At 48.8% G+C, this 16,769-nt stretch overlaps 1 protein-coding gene across 1 annotated transcript in view; it reads right to left on the bottom strand.

Moving 5' to 3' along the window:
- The window catches only part of Kiaa2012 (KIAA2012 ortholog), a 106,648-nt gene that overhangs the window by 55,308 nt on the left and 34,571 nt on the right, over positions 1-16,769 (bottom strand). The window contains exon 11 of the mRNA XM_060368420.1: positions 14,093-14,203. Within this exon, the coding sequence (XP_060224403.1) occupies positions 14,093-14,203 (111 nt within the window). The remainder of the gene's footprint in view (positions 1-14,092; positions 14,204-16,769) is intronic.

The raw sequence follows: 16,769 nt of genomic DNA, 5'->3' as shown, positions 1-16,769 counted from the left end.
GCCACTGTCTCCCCCGGGTGGGGCCTTTCTCCTGTGCTCAACCAAACCAGACCCCACGTGACTTCAGCTCTACTTCCGGGCTGCCTGAAACCGCACGTGGCCCCCGTGTGATGGAACACGTCCGGCCAGGAGAGAGATGAACAGAAAACACGCTCCCTGGCTGCCCACCAGCCAGACCGAGCACATTTCCAAATGCTTAGCACCATTGATCTCTCCACCAGCTTTTGGAGGGGAGATAGCACTCCTCCCCAGATAACCAGGCTATCCAGGGGTGACCCTGCCTGGAGGGGTTTATCCTCGGGCCCCTCCTGCCTCCTTCAAACCGTCCTTCCCCAAACACTCCGACCTCGGAAGGTGGAGCGCGGAACCCGGCTCCCTTTAAATTTCTTCCTATTTAAGTCTGTGTTGACACTGTTTAATTCCCCAATTGCTGTTTTAAATAAAAATGAAATACAATTATATTTACTCCTGCTGTTTGAGAGTGCTCATTTCCCGGAGTGGGGGAGGGTCTGACGGGACCCATCTGGTGGCAGTACAGAAGCCTCACTCCGAGGTACTGCCGAGCGGGACAGGTGGGCCTCCTGGCCCCTTCTCCCTGCCTGTCAGGGCTTGGTAAACACTGGCCTGGCAGGCTCCAAAGTGGCCAAATGGTTACCAGGGCGGACGCTGTTGGAGGTGCCGGCAGGAGCCTCTTGAAATCTGTTCAGGGCCTTCCTCCACACACCATTTCTCAAGAGCATACCCTTTGATCGCCCGGCTGCTGTCAGAGAATTTCCTTCCTAACCTGCAGTGTCTCCGTCCGGCAGGGATAGATGGAGCTGCTGCCACACACACCTCCGAGTGCCCTGGCCTTCCACGGCTTTGTGCCGAGCCTCGCTGGCCTCAGCAGAAACCAGCAAGAGAACGAGCCCCCCTCCCCGCCCCCCATCAGCCCTGGTACCTTCAAGGTTTTTGTGTTTTGGTCATAAATGGAAAATGCAAATGCAAATTCCAGATTATTAAAAAAAAAATTCTTCCCAGGGCAAAAGCAGCTATAAAAGGAAGGAGACTGAAGTGCAGCTGACCTTTTCTCAAAAATATCTAAAAATATTTTATATGATGTGACTCAAGATGCTTATGACCTATGGAGTGGTATAATAAATTTCAAGTCTGTTTGCTGAGTGCAGGAGACCAAGACCCAAGAGGGCCTGTTGGGGAAGCCATTATCAGATTTTTAGGATAAGATTTAAGGCTTTGTTTATGCTACCCACTTTCCTTTTAAATCTTTCTGGCTGAGAAGGAGGGAGACATAGGCACATTAAACAATTGCTAGGGACCTAAGAAGGCCTCCAGGCCAGAGCCATACCCTTGGGAGGTCCTGCTGAGATGCCTGTCTAGAAAATATGAGTCAGTCAGAATTTAAATATGGACGTGCCTTGCAAATGTGAGAGCCGTGCTTTTCTTCCAATTTGGGATATCAGTCCTTTTATTTACTTACATTTGTTAGACCTAGCTCAGTCTCTAGGGTCTAGCTTTTGGTTTGGGGAATATACACTTCTTTCGAAAGTTCATAATTTTTGTTTTTATGGAGAAGTCCAATGGCTTCATGGCTCTTTACTAAAGCCTAAAATGGAAACCAAGCTGCACTACGGAATTTAAATTTCAATTGTGTGGCAATAACTATCAATGACTTAAGAAACCCTCCAGTGGAGACTTGTCGTAGGATTCCCAAGCATGTGCTGAGTACTGTCTTTGTGGCCCTGGATGGCCCATTTCTCACCTTGCCTTCCCCTCCCTTACATGTACCCTGCCATCCAGGAATCACAAGCTGGTCTTATTTCTCCTGCTTTGTACACTCCTGAGGTCTCTTTCCCCTCTAGAATCCTTTCTCTCCGTTTGACTAGTATCCATAGAAACTCTGCTATGGGCTTTTCTCTCTCCTTCCAAAAGCATCAACCTCCATGCTTCATGATTTGTGCTCAGCCTTCAGCTCACTCATCTAGCATTGTAGTCACCTTTAAGGCACGGCTTGGCCTCTTTCTCTATTGTTGTGCCTGGCATGGTATCTGTCGCTAGCAGATGGTCACTCGGTATTGGCTGGAATGTCTTGTAAAATAACCTTACTCACTCTTTTTGTTGAACATGTTCCAATGTTGGCGCTTACGTTAATTTTCAAGAGAAGAATTGTAGGAAAATAAACAGCGGTGATGTCTTTAGAGCATGGCACAGTGGATGAAAGACTCGGGAAAGACAGAGGCGAAGAGGGCAGCATGCCCTCAAGCAACCTCTCCACCTCAGTCCCACACATTCCCAAAGGGCAATGAAACAGAAAGTGGTATTTACGGATTACTGGCTAATGAGAGTCAAAATCTTTAGTTCTGTGACAAAAACAAAAACAAAAACCCAACATTTGAAACTTTATTTTAAGAGAAATCCCCTTCTCTTAAAATTTGTACGAGCCTTAAAATGTATAGTGTTAAGCCCTCCTCTTTGTGGGGTCCCTTCCCTATGTCCACCCCTGTTGCTACAACAGCAGACGCCATGTCTGGGAAGGACACATGCTGAGGGCTTCCTCAGACGCGTGGGCGCTCTGTTTAGTGGTAGGTGAACATTCTACCACGTTAGCGATGCCTGTTGCCTGCTCTTGACTCTCTTTTTATTTTTGTAATATTATGCCTTAGAAAACTGTTGTTCGGTGTGTCCCTGACTTGTTTTATTATGCTTCTATTTTTTTTTAATTGTTGTTCAATGTGTCCCTGACTTTTAAAGACACATTCAAAGAGTTTAAACTTACTTTCTTTCCAGTGCGTAAACTACCCACAAAGCTCATCATTTATTTACTATTTTTAGGCTCCTATCTATTTAATCTAAAAAATTTCAACAAAACAAAGTTCTCAAGCTGGGTGGTGGTGGCCTTTAGTCTTTTCTGCCTTTAGTCTCAGCACTCAGGAAGCAGAGGCAGGGGGATCTCTGTGAGTCTGAGGCCAGCCTGGTCTACAGAGTGAGTTCCAGGACAGCCAAGGCTACACAGAGAAACCCTGTCTCAAAAAATAAACAAACAACATCCCCCCCCCAAAAAACAAAGTTCTCAAAAAACAAAAATGTACGACTATAATTGATTCTAACAACAGATGTTTTAAATTTTTCTTTGCCATCAGTTCAGGGGGTGTCATCTAGTATCAGGGTAGTGTTATCTAGCTCCTCTAAAAAAAAAAAATGCGAGGTGTTAGGCCCCAGAAAAGGTAAGAGCTTGTTCTTATGGTTAGTGAGCAGATCATGGGACCAAGCAAAGCTCTCCTGCTCTGGGAACCAGAAGAGGTACTTCATGAGAAGTGAAGTGATGAGAGAGACCCAGAACATCGCAAATCTGTAACAGTAGCTGTTAGCACGTTACAGCCATTATTATTATCACCATCATCTGCATCGCCTTAATTATCTACATCAGCTTCATCAGCAGGGCTCCTGTTTAAGAGCTGCTCACTTCTACATAAATGTTGAACACACTGATGCAGAAACTCCCCGCTGAGGAGCCTGACAAGGAGGTAACTTAGGCCAGACCCCACTTGGCTTCCTGCTTAGGGCTTCTGCCGCCATGAGGACATGGTCTTTTCTCCTACTTTTGCAATCCCCAGGAAGAGCAGTCCCCCCACCCCCACCCCAACTCAGCTGCGGCCCAGCTTCGTCTGCTGCATCCTGTCAATGCAGCAGGTTCCTCACTCAGGATTCATTGCTGCCTCCCCCAGATGAACAACACGGAAGACCACACATGCTTTCCTCTCCATCAAAGGCTATTTTTAGGAGAAGAGGGGCCTCTGTGTTAATCATCCCCTCACCCTGGTCTGAAGCCGGCAGCCATGCCTGTGGGGGGGAGGAAGGCCTGCATCTCTGTGAGAGAACGAAACAGAAAAGGAATTTTGGAGGAGGCTGAATTGTGCTCAGTCCTCCACGTAAGATACAAGTCACAGAGGGTTTTCCAGACAGCTTCCTGGTCTGTAGTTGTGCAAGCTGAACTGTGCCCCAGTGTAGGAGGCAACAGTCACCTTATTGTCACGGGAGTTTCCTTTTTACTGGAATATTTGGGTGGCTTTGTATTTCTGGAGGTCAAGGTAAGACATACTATATTCACGAGTTGGATGATGCTGAGAAGATGGGGTGGCTGTTTAAAGAAAAGCTGACCCTTCAGGGGTATCGGCCCCTTCCTCTTTATAATGGGTAGTAGAATGGACAGAGTCACAGACTGAAAAACAATAAAGAATTTTAACTAAGACTGTGAAAAACTTGAAAACAAACCAACCAACCTACTTTCTTTGCCCTAAAGTGGGGAAAATACTAAGTCAATGGATGCCTGGATGTAAGCCTGGCGATGAGCTGGATGGCTTTGAGACTGTGTGGGTACCTGCGGGGAAAAGGCTGGTAGAGGATTCAGTAGCCATTGAGGAGATTTTACTCAAGGTTTTAAAGGTGAAGCCCTGCGGGACTCATGGTGCTGAAACTGTGAGCGGAGAATCTTTGATGAGGGAGAGCACGCTGATCAGCTGATGTTTGACATATGCGTGGTAGCCACAGGTGTGTGTGTGTGTGTGTTTGTGTGTGATGCCACCTCAGGCCCAGTCTTCACCAACAGCCTCCAAACAAAGGGTCGCTGGACACACAAAGGGATTCCGGCCCCCAAAGACAGTCATTGTCACAGATTTTTATTTATTTAATTTTTCCAATCTGTTAGTCACTCGGGTTAGAATTACTGTAGCTGTCCTTGTCAGCCAAAACAATACTGTTTTTATGGCTGAAGAGAATAAGGATGGCAAGAAGACTGGGGAAGACTGAAGGGACAGAGGAGGGGGAGGGAAGGGGAGAGGGAGAGGGAGCAATGTGGAAGAAAAAAAAATCACAGAGCAGCTTAGAAAAGTTAGGCGGGAAGAGACATATCTTCCAGGTAAATTACCCACCCAAACTCACTTCCAAGTACTTCTCACTTTAAAATTCCTCTTGCTTCATTAATCTATTACTGACAATAAGCACAGCAGAGTTTGCAAAAGACTGGGCAGCCTGATCTGTGCATCGACAGCGGTGTGGTGTAAGCTCACGGAAGCAGTCACACGCGCGCCCAGAGCCCAGGCTGGGAAGCCAACCTGGAACCCAGAGTGCCAACGGTGGAGGGAGAAAAAGCCGTAATTAGTGTTAATTGTTGAGCCTCCAGTTCAAGAATAGATACTCTGGAGAATGGAAAATGAGAACAAGCATTAATTATTGAGTAGGGACCTTGGAGACAGACACTCTGGATTAAAAGGAGAGAGATAAATTGTATAATGAATGTTAATTTTCCCTCCTAGAATTGAACGGTCCGGTGGTTGAAAGGGAAAAGGGGGCTGGAATAGTCCTGAAAGAGAAACCTCCTTGTGAGTGGAGGTGGGAGGGTTCACACACACACACACACACACACACACACACACTTTCCATCATACTCCCTACCCTACTCCTTTTGTCTCCTGGCTCCCACGAAATCTGCGCTCAGGCGTTTCCTTAGGATGCTGTATTACTGCCACAGTTCACTGCTAGGAAGGAGGGCCGGGCATTTCTCTACAGCAAACCCCCCGCCATGCTTCCTTTCCAGCAAGCACGTGGCTGCTTTTTCTTAAGTTGGTGGGAAGGTGACTAGAAACGAGGAAGCCCCAGGAACTGTGTCCCCGCGGGTGCTGCTGGGAGATTGGGGAGGCACATGTGGGCTCCGTGGCCTTAACTGTTGTTTTATCTTGGTTACAATATGCCAGACGCACAGCACCCCCCCCCCCCACATTGGTAATTTCTGAGCTGAAAGTAAAAAGAGACTGGGGTAATTGTAGCCAATTTTGTGGGCACTCTCAAACAGGCTTGTCTCTGGTTGCTCTGATTTCTTCCCCACGGCGCAGGCTGTGGTGGCCCTAAGGGGAGTCTCTGCCCAGCCTTCTGTCCAGCTGCTCATTGGCTGCTGTCTGAAGCCCTTTGGCTGGCACTCAGGCCGGCCCTGCAGCCCCAGCACCCTCACTGGGCTCTCTGCTTCCCTAGCTCTCTGTCTTCATTCACGCCAGTGCCCGCAGCACATCTTCCCCCCACTTCTATTTCCTCACTTCTGATGGCTCAAGGGGTCGAACAAATGGAAGTTCCTCCGTAAAAGCCCTCCCCAGTCTCCTAGGCGAGAATTAGTCACTCCTCCAGCAGCCCTGAGCCCTGTTGCTCGGGCCTCAGTTCCTTCTGCCTTGCAGTAAACACGATTGCTTGTGAAGCTGCTTTCCACCTGGGTTGTAGGGTCCAGAGCCCTGGGAAGTGAGCGAGGAAAGTGAGGAGGGCGGCTGGCAAGTGTGTTACGGAGGGGGAAGGTGGTTCCCCAGAGATGCCCATTTCCTTCTCTGGCACAGAAGAGTGCAGAGGGGAGTGGGCAAATCCGTGTGTGGCTCGGCTTCAGTGAAGTTCTCTGGGCACCTGGTTGTTTATACCTTACTGCTTTGTCATCCCATGGAATATGGTTTTCTTCCCCACGGTTGAAACTATTTTACCACCCCAGTCAAGTGCAAAGGTGAAGAAGAGAGGAAGCGAGAGTCAAGAAATGACGTGGACGCCACACACATAATTTCCATTCACGCCAGTCACACAGACGGAACTAGGGGCGAGGCATGCCAAGAAATAGGATAGCAAGTTAGTTGTCCGTATATTCAGCTAACCTCCAAGGATGAGGATTCTAATTAACGGTGGACACTGGGGAACAGTTGAAAGCCCCGCTATTATAGTGTCAACCAGTACTTCTGAGCATTTTCCGTAAGGGCCACCTGGCATTTTCTGGAATGCTCAGAAGTAGATTAGAGGAACTTGCCCACAGGAACTTTAAATCTAAAAGAGAACAAGAACAAGAGCCTAGGAAATCAAGGAAGTGAAGCAGATGTGGTGCACATCTGTAATCCCAGTCTGAGAAGACAAGAAAAGTCGTGGGTTCAAGGCCAACTTGGGATATGCGGCAAGGCCCTGCTGCAAAAACAAAACAGCCAAACAGGGGGGTAGGTGGGGGAAATGTAATGTGGTGAGAACTCTGGCCTAGCAGGGCGTAGGAGCTCGTGGTCCAGATTTACCACCCAGAAGTTGTAGGTCTGAAAAATCACCCAGCTTTGGCTCCAGGTGTCTTCACTTATAAACTAAGAGAGTCTCAAGCCATTTTTCTCGGCCCAAGCAGCCTAGTATGGACACTCTGCAACCCAGATAGCGTCTTAGGAAGGCAAACGTTAGCTGGGCCGTGGACACCCGGGGAGGGAATGCCAACTAACTCTACCTAATGGAGGCCGCTCAGCCTGTATCAGGCTGATCTGTCAGCGCCCTCGGCAAGTCTCACTCGGCATCCTGGTGATGGCCATCTGCAGATTTCCCCCACATGGAAGGAAGGCAGGGGACACAGAATATGCACCCTCCTAGGCTCTGTAAAAGTGACGCAAGTATTGTCACCTGGAGAGAGAGAGAGAGAACCCAAACCAAACTAAACCAACCAAAGAATAACAATAAAAAGCCCCCCCCAATAAAAAACAAAATAACCCTCAAAACAACAACAAAGAATTTTAAAAATGCAGAGAAACTGACTATGTTTTAGTACTTAGTGTTCTTTTCTTCAAAGGAGGAATTTTGGAGCCAGGTCTGGTGGTACATACCTGAAATCTCAGTACACGGGACGGTGGGAGGATTGCTGTGAGTCTGAGGCCAGTTTGTTCTATGCAGTGCGACTCTACAGCCACTGTAATCAATTTTCTAACTGATTAAGAGGAAAAAATAAAATAAAATTCTCTTTGACGGTTTTCCTCTGTGGGGGTTATACAGGAGTGATGATGCCAGCTTCCCTGGAACTCCCAGGAGGCCTCTGCCAAAGGAAGGGAAGGAGCCAGGTGCGGTGACTCAGGCCTATAATCCCAGCACTCAGGAAGTTGAGGTAGAAAGATGTGGCTGTTCAGGGACTGCTTTGTATTGAGACCCTGCTGAAAAAGAAAAAGAGGAGAAAGAAGAAAGAAAAGAGAGAAAGAAAGGCAGGAGAGTTCTTCATGTGTGGAGGAACTTTTGATGGTGGCCTTTAGGGAATGGTTAGTACGGGCTGTGCAGGCCTTACTGGTTTCTTGATGGTGAGAGAGAAGAGCCTGGCTTTCAAAGCCAGGACAAACCGCTGACACGCTACCTCTTCTGAAGCCTCAGCACTGCCGCCCCAGAGACAGAGGGGTTCGGCCCAGTGGTGAGGCAGATGGGAATTCTCCGTAGTCTCTATAAAGATGGCTATCAACTAGGGTTCACTGCAGAGCAGACATCACTCAGGTATTCCAGGAAGAAACAAGGTTGCAAACTGGCTGCAACTACCTGTGGTGTTCTGACTGAAAATGACCCCTGACTACAAGGCGGGTCCAGGACAGCCAAGGCGACACAGGGAAACCCTGTCTCAAAGAACCAAAACCGTGAAAGAATGAACGAAAGACAGGAAAATGGCCCCCAGAGACTCTTGAGGAGTGGCATTATTGGAGGGGGGCCTTGTTAGAGGAAGTGTGTCACTGGGGGGGGGGCTTCCTGGTTTCAGAAGCTCAAGCCAGGCCCAGTGTCTCCCTCTTTCTGCTGATCCAGATGTAGATCTCAGCTCTCTCTCCAGCACCATGTCCGCCTGCATGCCCCAGTTAAATGTTTTCCTTCCCCAAACGCACACGTGTCTACCTCACTTCCACCCTCCAAATCTCATGTGATTAAGGCACTGGCGGAACACAATTTGCATTCAGCTCCCTAGCCTCGAATGTCATCTGGGAGATGTAGTTTTTAGCCGGCTAGCTGCTTCAGCACGGGAGGGTTGGATGCCTAACGACCATATCCAGCCATGATTCCCTTTGTCCCAACTTTTGATCTGAGATCAGTAGAAGTGATAACACCTGCCACCATTATTTCTCATGGGCTGTTAGCAAACACTGATTGGGCAAGAGGAACAGTGTCAATTGTTACCACATGCGCCTCTTCTTTTTGCCTTCCTCTCCTTCCCACCCAGAGGTGAATGTACTGTGGACTGTATGATTCAGAACTGATGTTTGGAGAAGGGAAGCCAGAACGGTCAGAACCCAGCGAATGCCGAGATCCTCTTTCAGGCTCAGAAGGCAGCACTGACCTTCCCCTTTCCCCCAGGCCTCCTGGGGAAGGGGCTGATGGGGAAACACAAACCACACCGTTGGAAACACTCTAGAAACCATCAGTTCAGCGTTTTCCAAAGTATGTCTCCAAAAATGATTTAGATCCACGTGACACCTCGTTAAAAAACAAAGGGTATTCAGTGGTCAAGCGAGCGGGGGGGGGGGGGGGAAGCGGTGCAGGCCTGCGCCTCTGGGAGGCATGCTTCTACAGCAGAAATCTGCCCAACTCCCCAGGTACATTCACCCTCAAAACCTCCCCCTTGTGTGTGCCGCCCATAACCTTCTCGGGCACTGGTGTCCCCTGGGACATGTGCTGGAGGACTGGATGTGAAAGCAGCCTTCCTTCTTCCATAGGAAGAAGCTGAGGTCCAAAGGAGTGAAGTTATTTGTCAGTGATTGCCAAAAGGGTCGTTAGACCCAAAACCATGGGCATTTAGTTCAGTGCTTCCTTTTCCCTCACACAGACTTACTGAAAGACATTCCTTAAATTTCTAGGCAGCGTCTTTGCGAAGACAGCTGCTAAGAGATAAGCTACTCAAGGGAAATCACACTCTGTCCCGTCTCCCCATGGAAAGACCCCCTCCCCGACCTGGGGCTCAAAGGAGGAAATGAGTTACCCGTTAGACTGCAACGTGGATTACCCTCACACTAGTGAGCTGAAGTAGGAAAACTTTCTTCTTTCTCACAGATTTGGAGCAGAAACTCGGGAGTGACATGGAGCTGTGATTCTGGTGTGGGCCATCGTAAGGTCACAGTCACAAGGGAGGAGTTTGGTCACCTAAAGGCCTAGCTGGGTGCTAGCCTTTGGGAGGCTGTAAAACAGTGAGGTCAAACCTAACTAACAAGAAACACTCCTCCTGCCAGGCGCTGGCAGCCCATGCCTTTAGTCCCAGAACTCAGGAAGCAGAGGCAGGTGGAGTTGGAGCCCAGTCCGGTCTACAGAGCGATTCCAGGACAACCAGGGCTACACACAGAGAAACTCTGTCTTGAAAAACCAAAACCAAAACCAAAATAAAACAAACAAACAAACAACCCCAAAACTGCCAACAACAAAACAAAACAAAACAAGACCCCCAAAATACAAAAAAGAAAACCAAACCGAAAAACCTCCTCTTACAAAATGTCCCCCTTCTCATCTTGGAACTTGACCCCTGATGTGCTGTAGAGCTAAGAGGGGGTAGGAGCTTCAGTGGGTGTTTGAGCATTGCCTTCAGGGGGTAAAGAATAGGGAGTAATGCTTCCCGATGGTGGGCTCATTTGTTTTTAAGGGAATGAGTGTTTTCTCACTCTCCCGGGACTGGGCAGTTACTGTAATCTAGGGCTCTGAGGACTCAGGAGTACTAACTAACTTCCCTTTGAAATTTCCTCTGTTTTAATGTCCCCTCCCCCCAGCACATGCTGAGAATGCTGATCCAAAAGAAGCCTCTTTCTTTACAAATCACCCAGTCTCACAGCTTCTGTTATGGCAAAAGTCAGTGGCTGTGCAGACCCTGTTTCCAAAGCCTCACTTCTGTCCACATCGGTGTTTATTAGGCAGGAGCCGTGCCATCTTTTGGAAGGAAGATATGTCAAATAATTTGTGCACAGGTATTAAAGCCGACACACCAGGAAAAGTTTCCGGGGTAAGGCTGCTAATTAAATGACAAAACAAAACGGCAGGAATAAAACAAACACATCAAGCAAACAAGAAACATTTGGGGTTAGAAATCTAGTTGGGACAAGGCTGAGTGCTCATGAAGAACCCTGGAAGGGGCTGGAAATTCAAATCTGTCTGGACCCTGAAGACCCGACTTGAGTCCTTGGCACAGACACCTCCGAATATCTCTCAGCGTGAGGCTGGTGACTGGGCGCGCCCCTGGGAGGAAATGTGTACCGCTGGCACTGGGACAGGAGGAATAGCCGAGGGTTCATATCAGGAATAAGCAATTCAGAGCACAGAGCCAATGTTTGACTTAGACTTTTCCGAGCCAACTACTCCTTTCGTAAGCCTTTGAATTTTGGGAGCGTTGCAACCGCCCGACATGAGCAAGAGAGTCAAATTCCAGCTCCAGCCTTCACGTCTTTTCTCCCCTCTTCTTCTTCTAAAAGGTTATATTCATCTCTCTCTGCTGCTTGAAAGCAAACTATCATGATCTAATTGCCTAAGAATTCATTTCCAAATAGTTGTTGACAGAACCTTAAAGTTTCAGAAAGATCAGACAGATCATATTCTCTCTTTTACTTAAGAATTTTTTTTTTTTAAATATTTAAAAAAACTCAAAAAACTAGCTATGCTCCCCAGAGAACTTTTCTGTGTGGCACCTGGGGTATTCAGTCAGTCAACACGCATTTCTTGGACATACGATAAAGAGAAGGGGTTCCCTAGGACTCATATATTAGGGAGCCAAAGTGAAAACAGATGCAGATAATTCCAGTCACAAAGGTGGGGCTGAGAGCGAGAAGAGGGGTTACATCTAGGCAGTTGTACAGAGGGAGGTAAACTTATTCAGGAGAATGTCCTGGGGAGGATGAACTTAGAGCCTGTCTAAATATTTGGGGGATGACTCAGGAAAAGGCCTGGAGAGAGAGGACAGGGAGCTGGGGTAATGGAGGATCACTGGAGGGCAGGCTGGAATGTGTGGAAGGGGCTTGTAGAAACCTGTAGAAACGGTGGCTGTGTGTACGGGGGCTGGGGATGTGGCTCAGTGGGAGACCTTTTGCCTAGTTTGTGGAAGGCCCCGGGTTCCATTCCTAGAGCCAAATTGATATAAGCTATATATATAGCTTATATCAATATATATATATATATATATTTCAAGACAGGGTTTCTCTGTGTAGCCTTGGCTGTCCTGGACTTCCTTTGAAGACCAGGCTGGCCTTGAACTCACAGAGATCCACCCACCTCTGCCTCTCAGAGTGCTGGGATTACAAGTGTACTCCACTGCACCCAGATTCAAGTAAATAAAACTTAAAAGATGGATCTGAAAGTCTGTTGTGGCAGAGTAAGCCCTTTGCAAAGGGGAAAGGGGCTTTCAATATACTCTCTTTCAGGTCAAACCAAAGATCAGAAGAGCAAAACTCCCAAATCCATAAACAACTCAAAACAAAACAACAACAGAAATACCCTTCAGAGCTGGAGAGACAGCTCTTTGGTTAAAAGCACTGGCTGCTCTTCCAGAGGACTTGGGTTCAAACTTGGGGCCCTCATGTTGCTCACAACTGTCTGAAACTCCAGTAACAGAGGATATGACGCCCTCTTTTGGCCTCTGTGGGTACTGTGTGCACAGACATGCTCAGGCAAACACATAACATAGAAATAACTACAATCTCAAAAATGCGCTTCAGTTAATGGAGTCTTTTAGAAAGGTTGACCTGTTCTTTGGTTCATTGTAGGAAGACGCGCGTTTAAGGTTTTTCCTCACTTTCTAAGGCACCAACCAATCACCATCGAGACTGAAAGTCAAGCAACTGTGCAGAGAAAAAGCTGGAGAGAGAGTGCCTAGCTGATTCATTCAGAGAGAGCACAATGGATGCTTCTGAATTTGAGAAGCAATCAAGACTGAGCGTGTCACCCTCAGGACCGGGAGAAAATGCAGGCCAGTCTCTGTTTGTTTAGCCTAAATTTTATTTCTCTTTCTCTCTCTGAAATTGGGGCATGGGAGTTTGCTGGGACTCAAACTCAGGACTCTGTGCATGCCAGGCACTCTACCTGGAGTCCAAGTGAACTCTTTTTTGGTGAACACTTACTGTAATCATGCCTCATGTGGGAGTTACTGTGATGGAGACCTGGAAGTGTCTGGAGGAAACATTGTAAACATTGGATCTACAGCAGCAACAACAAACCGATACTTAAATGTTTCTGTTTCCAGGACTTGCTTTTTGCCTTGTCCAGAGGGGATCTACTTCTCTGGAACAGCACGGATGAGTGTGTGGCGGGTGAAGGTCCCGTTTGCTTCCCTGCTGTCCTACCGGCTGAACCACACAGTCCTTCCAACTGTCTCTCTCCCGCTCCAACAGACTCAGACCCTAGACATTTCAAAGCTCATCCTCTGGTATAACCCAGATGGTTGTGGACGTTCTTAGATACTGAGGTTAGAAGCGAATGCATCATGCTTCCCAGAAATCCTTCTAGTGGGTGGAACTTTCAGCAACAGATGCAGGCTGTAAAATGCAGCCCAGGGATCTGTGTCTGTGTGTGTCTTGTCATTTCAAGTGAGGAACTATGGACACAGGAATCATGATCAGGCCACACTGAGGGCAAGCCAGGGCTATGGAAATCTGGCCCTGGATCTAGGCCCAACTCATTAAGCCAGTCATGACATAACCCACCAATGCGTGCAGCGTTTAATCTTCCTCATCAAGGGGCCTGCTGGCTGTACAGCTCAGGCAAGCCCATCCTAGTGGTTTCTGGGTGGTTGACACTCATCGCCCTCTGACTTCACTTCTTTTTTTTTTTTTTTTCCTTTGCAAAATGGCTATTGCCCTGAGCCAGCACTCTTTTCCAGAACGTTCCCGTGCCGAAAGGGGTTTTGGAAACTGCCCTGCTGTCTCTCTCTCTCTCAGAAGCCAGGTGACTCACAGCAGTGAGCCAACGCACATAACAAGGATGCCTGATTGGATTACCAATTAGCCACCTCCACCTCAGGAGCGCGGTTGGAAAGAAGAAAAAGGTAGTGTTTAGTTTGGGCAAATACCAAAAGGGCTTTATCATCCTGATCATGGCACACCAGAGCTCTTCCAGGCCATCCCTCTGCAACTCCCGGCTCCAGATGTTCCGGCAAGAGGGAACTTGCTCCTCGAACACAGGCTTATTGTGTCTGGACCACAGGGGAACCTCTGTGTCAGAGAGCGGGAAAGGCTGGCTGCCTCATGTCTGTTCTTAATGATGTCTCTGCTGCTGGGAGCCTTGGGGAGTTGAGGGGAAAGCCTTCCCCTCTGAAGACGAAGCTGACCTGGAGTGTGTGTTACCTTACCTTGTCCCTGGGGAAGTGCTTCTGTTCCCATGAGCCCCTGCAGGGTCAGGCGGACATTTTCACCTTCTGGATTCGGCAAGAAGTGTTTCCATGTGGGATCTCTGGACTCATCTTGAAAATAAGCACATGTACAGGCGGCATTAGCCCAGTGCAGGTGAGGGAAGCCGAGCCTGGCTGTGTTCCCAAGCGCAGGCAAGCGCTTGGATGGACATCTGATGTGCTCTGTGCTTGTCACACTTCAGAGGCAGAGCAGGTTTGTCTGGGCCCTGTCCTCTGGGGTCTGGGTGAGTGGGAGATAGGGGGCTTCCATGAGCCTACACCGTAGCCATGAAGGGTCTGCAGAGGTGGCAGCATTGGGCACTCTGAGGGCGGGGCTAGGCCTGTGGGGCCTGTCTTCAACTGGATGCAGCTTAGTCCCTGGGTACAGGATTTGGTGCCTCCTGCCTTTGCTTTTCCTCTCAGTCGATGCCTGTGTGTGGCATTCCGTTTGTATGACCCATGTGTGTGACTAGGACCAAACGCTGGGTCTGCACAGGAACTCCGGTCCAGGCTGCACAAGGAAGTTATCTCTGCCTTGGTTACTTGCAGAGGCCCAAGGTGTTCAGCTAAACTCACTATGAAGGAAAAACACATTTTCCTTCTCTGCTCTCAGTCTCAGCACAGAACAGGCCTATGACCAGAAGCATGGAGGGTCCCCACTCATCAAGACAGCCCGAGCAGGCGACTGCGGGGCTAAAACTTCTGTTCAGTGTTGACGCTGCTACCTGGACTTCATGTCAGATTCTTCGGGTTAAAGGCTCAGCTCCGAAAGGCTGTCCCCATGGCAACTGTCGATTGCAGGCCCCACTTGCGGCCTGGGCTTCTGACCCCCCAGTTATAAAGCGGGGCTTCCATGACCCTGATGCTTTCTCAGGACACGCACAGAGCTCCCTCAAGGCACTTAGGTTTACTACTGTGCTCTCAGGAACCTAGCTCAGCAGCCAGGTGATGAGACGCCGGTGGGGGGGTGGGGGGTGTGCCCCCTCTGAGCCCATGTGACCCCATTAGCATAAACGACATTACTATCGGAAAAGGTTCCCCACGAGCAGGAAGAGACACTTCTATCTGAAGTTCGGCAGGTTTTCAGGTCTGTGACAGAAACCAGGGACAGAGAGAGGCTGGATAGAGCTCATATTACACTACTCTAATTCTTCCTGTTTCGGAGGCAAAGCCGGAGTAGCTTTAAGGCAGGCCTTCAGCTGACTCAACTCACTCAACAAACACACGTATATGTATGCTTATATATACACATATACATGTATACAGAAAGATTCATACACATGTGCATGTATGAACATACTCTCAAAAGACAAATGTACATACACACAGACACAGACATGCAGGCACATACCCATGTCACATACAAACCATGGCACACACACACTGGAACCTTAGACATGTGCTGAGACAACTTAGACACGCTCAGGCATGCCTCACGCACACAGCACACACATGCGCTTACATGAACAAATAAGCATACACATACCACTCTGAGATCCGTGAACACGCATACGCTCACACACATGCACACACACCCGGTACATACACCTGTGTCAGTCATGGCTGCGCTGTTCTGGTGTAATCACATTCCCCCTTCATGAGATTATCCAAGACTAGGTGTGTGTCTGTCTGCTGTGATTTGTTCTGGCTGTTAACCTCCAGGGTGGCCACTGGTGAGGTAGGCACACGGGCCAAGCTTGGGCCATTTGTATAGTGTGTAAGGGGATGAAGCTGAGGGAAAAAAAGGCTCAAAGGCATTTGGAGAGAAAGGAGCGGGTGAGGAGGCAGGGATTTGGTTTTGACTACCTCACCTCTAAACAGAGAAACTGTGAGCACAGAGTGGAGTTACCAACTTACATACTTAAGTCATGCTTAAAGGAGTTCAGAGCCACTTGCTTTAGGGACAGAATGCGAGCTGGGAGAGGAGGCAGCTGGGGGCTGGGAGCGAGCGATGGATTTAAATAGAGGCAGCCTGCTTCTGAGGAGCATGTCTGCCCAGACTCCCAGTCCCTCTCAGTGTGAGCCGTGCTGGGGACAGAGATGTCTCTTGCTTTGCACAATCTGTCACCTCCACACTTGCTAGCTCCTTCATCTGGTGCTCCCCAGAGGAAGTGGCCCCAGGCTCTGAGGGAGGAGGAGCGGCGAATGGGCCGCATTTTAAAAATATGTATCAAGATTTATTATTTATCATTTTTATTTTATGTGCGTGAGTGGCTTGTGTACATGTATGTATATGCACCACATTCATGCCGAGTGCCGGAGGAGGCCAGAAGAGGGCGTCAGGTTCCCCGGAACTGGAGTTACAGATGACTGTGGGCCAACTTGGGTGCCAAGGACAGAGCAGGAGTCCTCGGAGAGGGCCAACACTGCTCCTAACTGCCGGGCCAGCTCTCCAGTCCCGACTGCACTTGTCTGACGATCGCCTGCCAGTTTCCAGCCTGGCATCTCTCTTGAGATGGGTTGGATCAGGGGTAACTCAGAGTCTCAGCGGCTTTTGCTCACAGTTCCTGCCTACAGTTCAAATCCTCGTGTGGGCGGGCCACTGCATGGCTCTTGCATGTTGCTTTCGGGCTTGGTCCCTTCTTGACTGCCAGTGTCTAAGTGGGGCTCAGTCACACAGGCCATGGCCTGCCCTGCC

The sequence above is a fragment of the Meriones unguiculatus genome, chromosome 15 (genome assembly GCF_030254825.1).
Source record: "Meriones unguiculatus strain TT.TT164.6M chromosome 15, Bangor_MerUng_6.1, whole genome shotgun sequence".
Classification (NCBI taxonomy): Eukaryota; Metazoa; Chordata; class Mammalia; order Rodentia; family Muridae; genus Meriones; species Meriones unguiculatus.
This window is presented reverse-complemented; position numbering and strand designations above follow the sequence as displayed.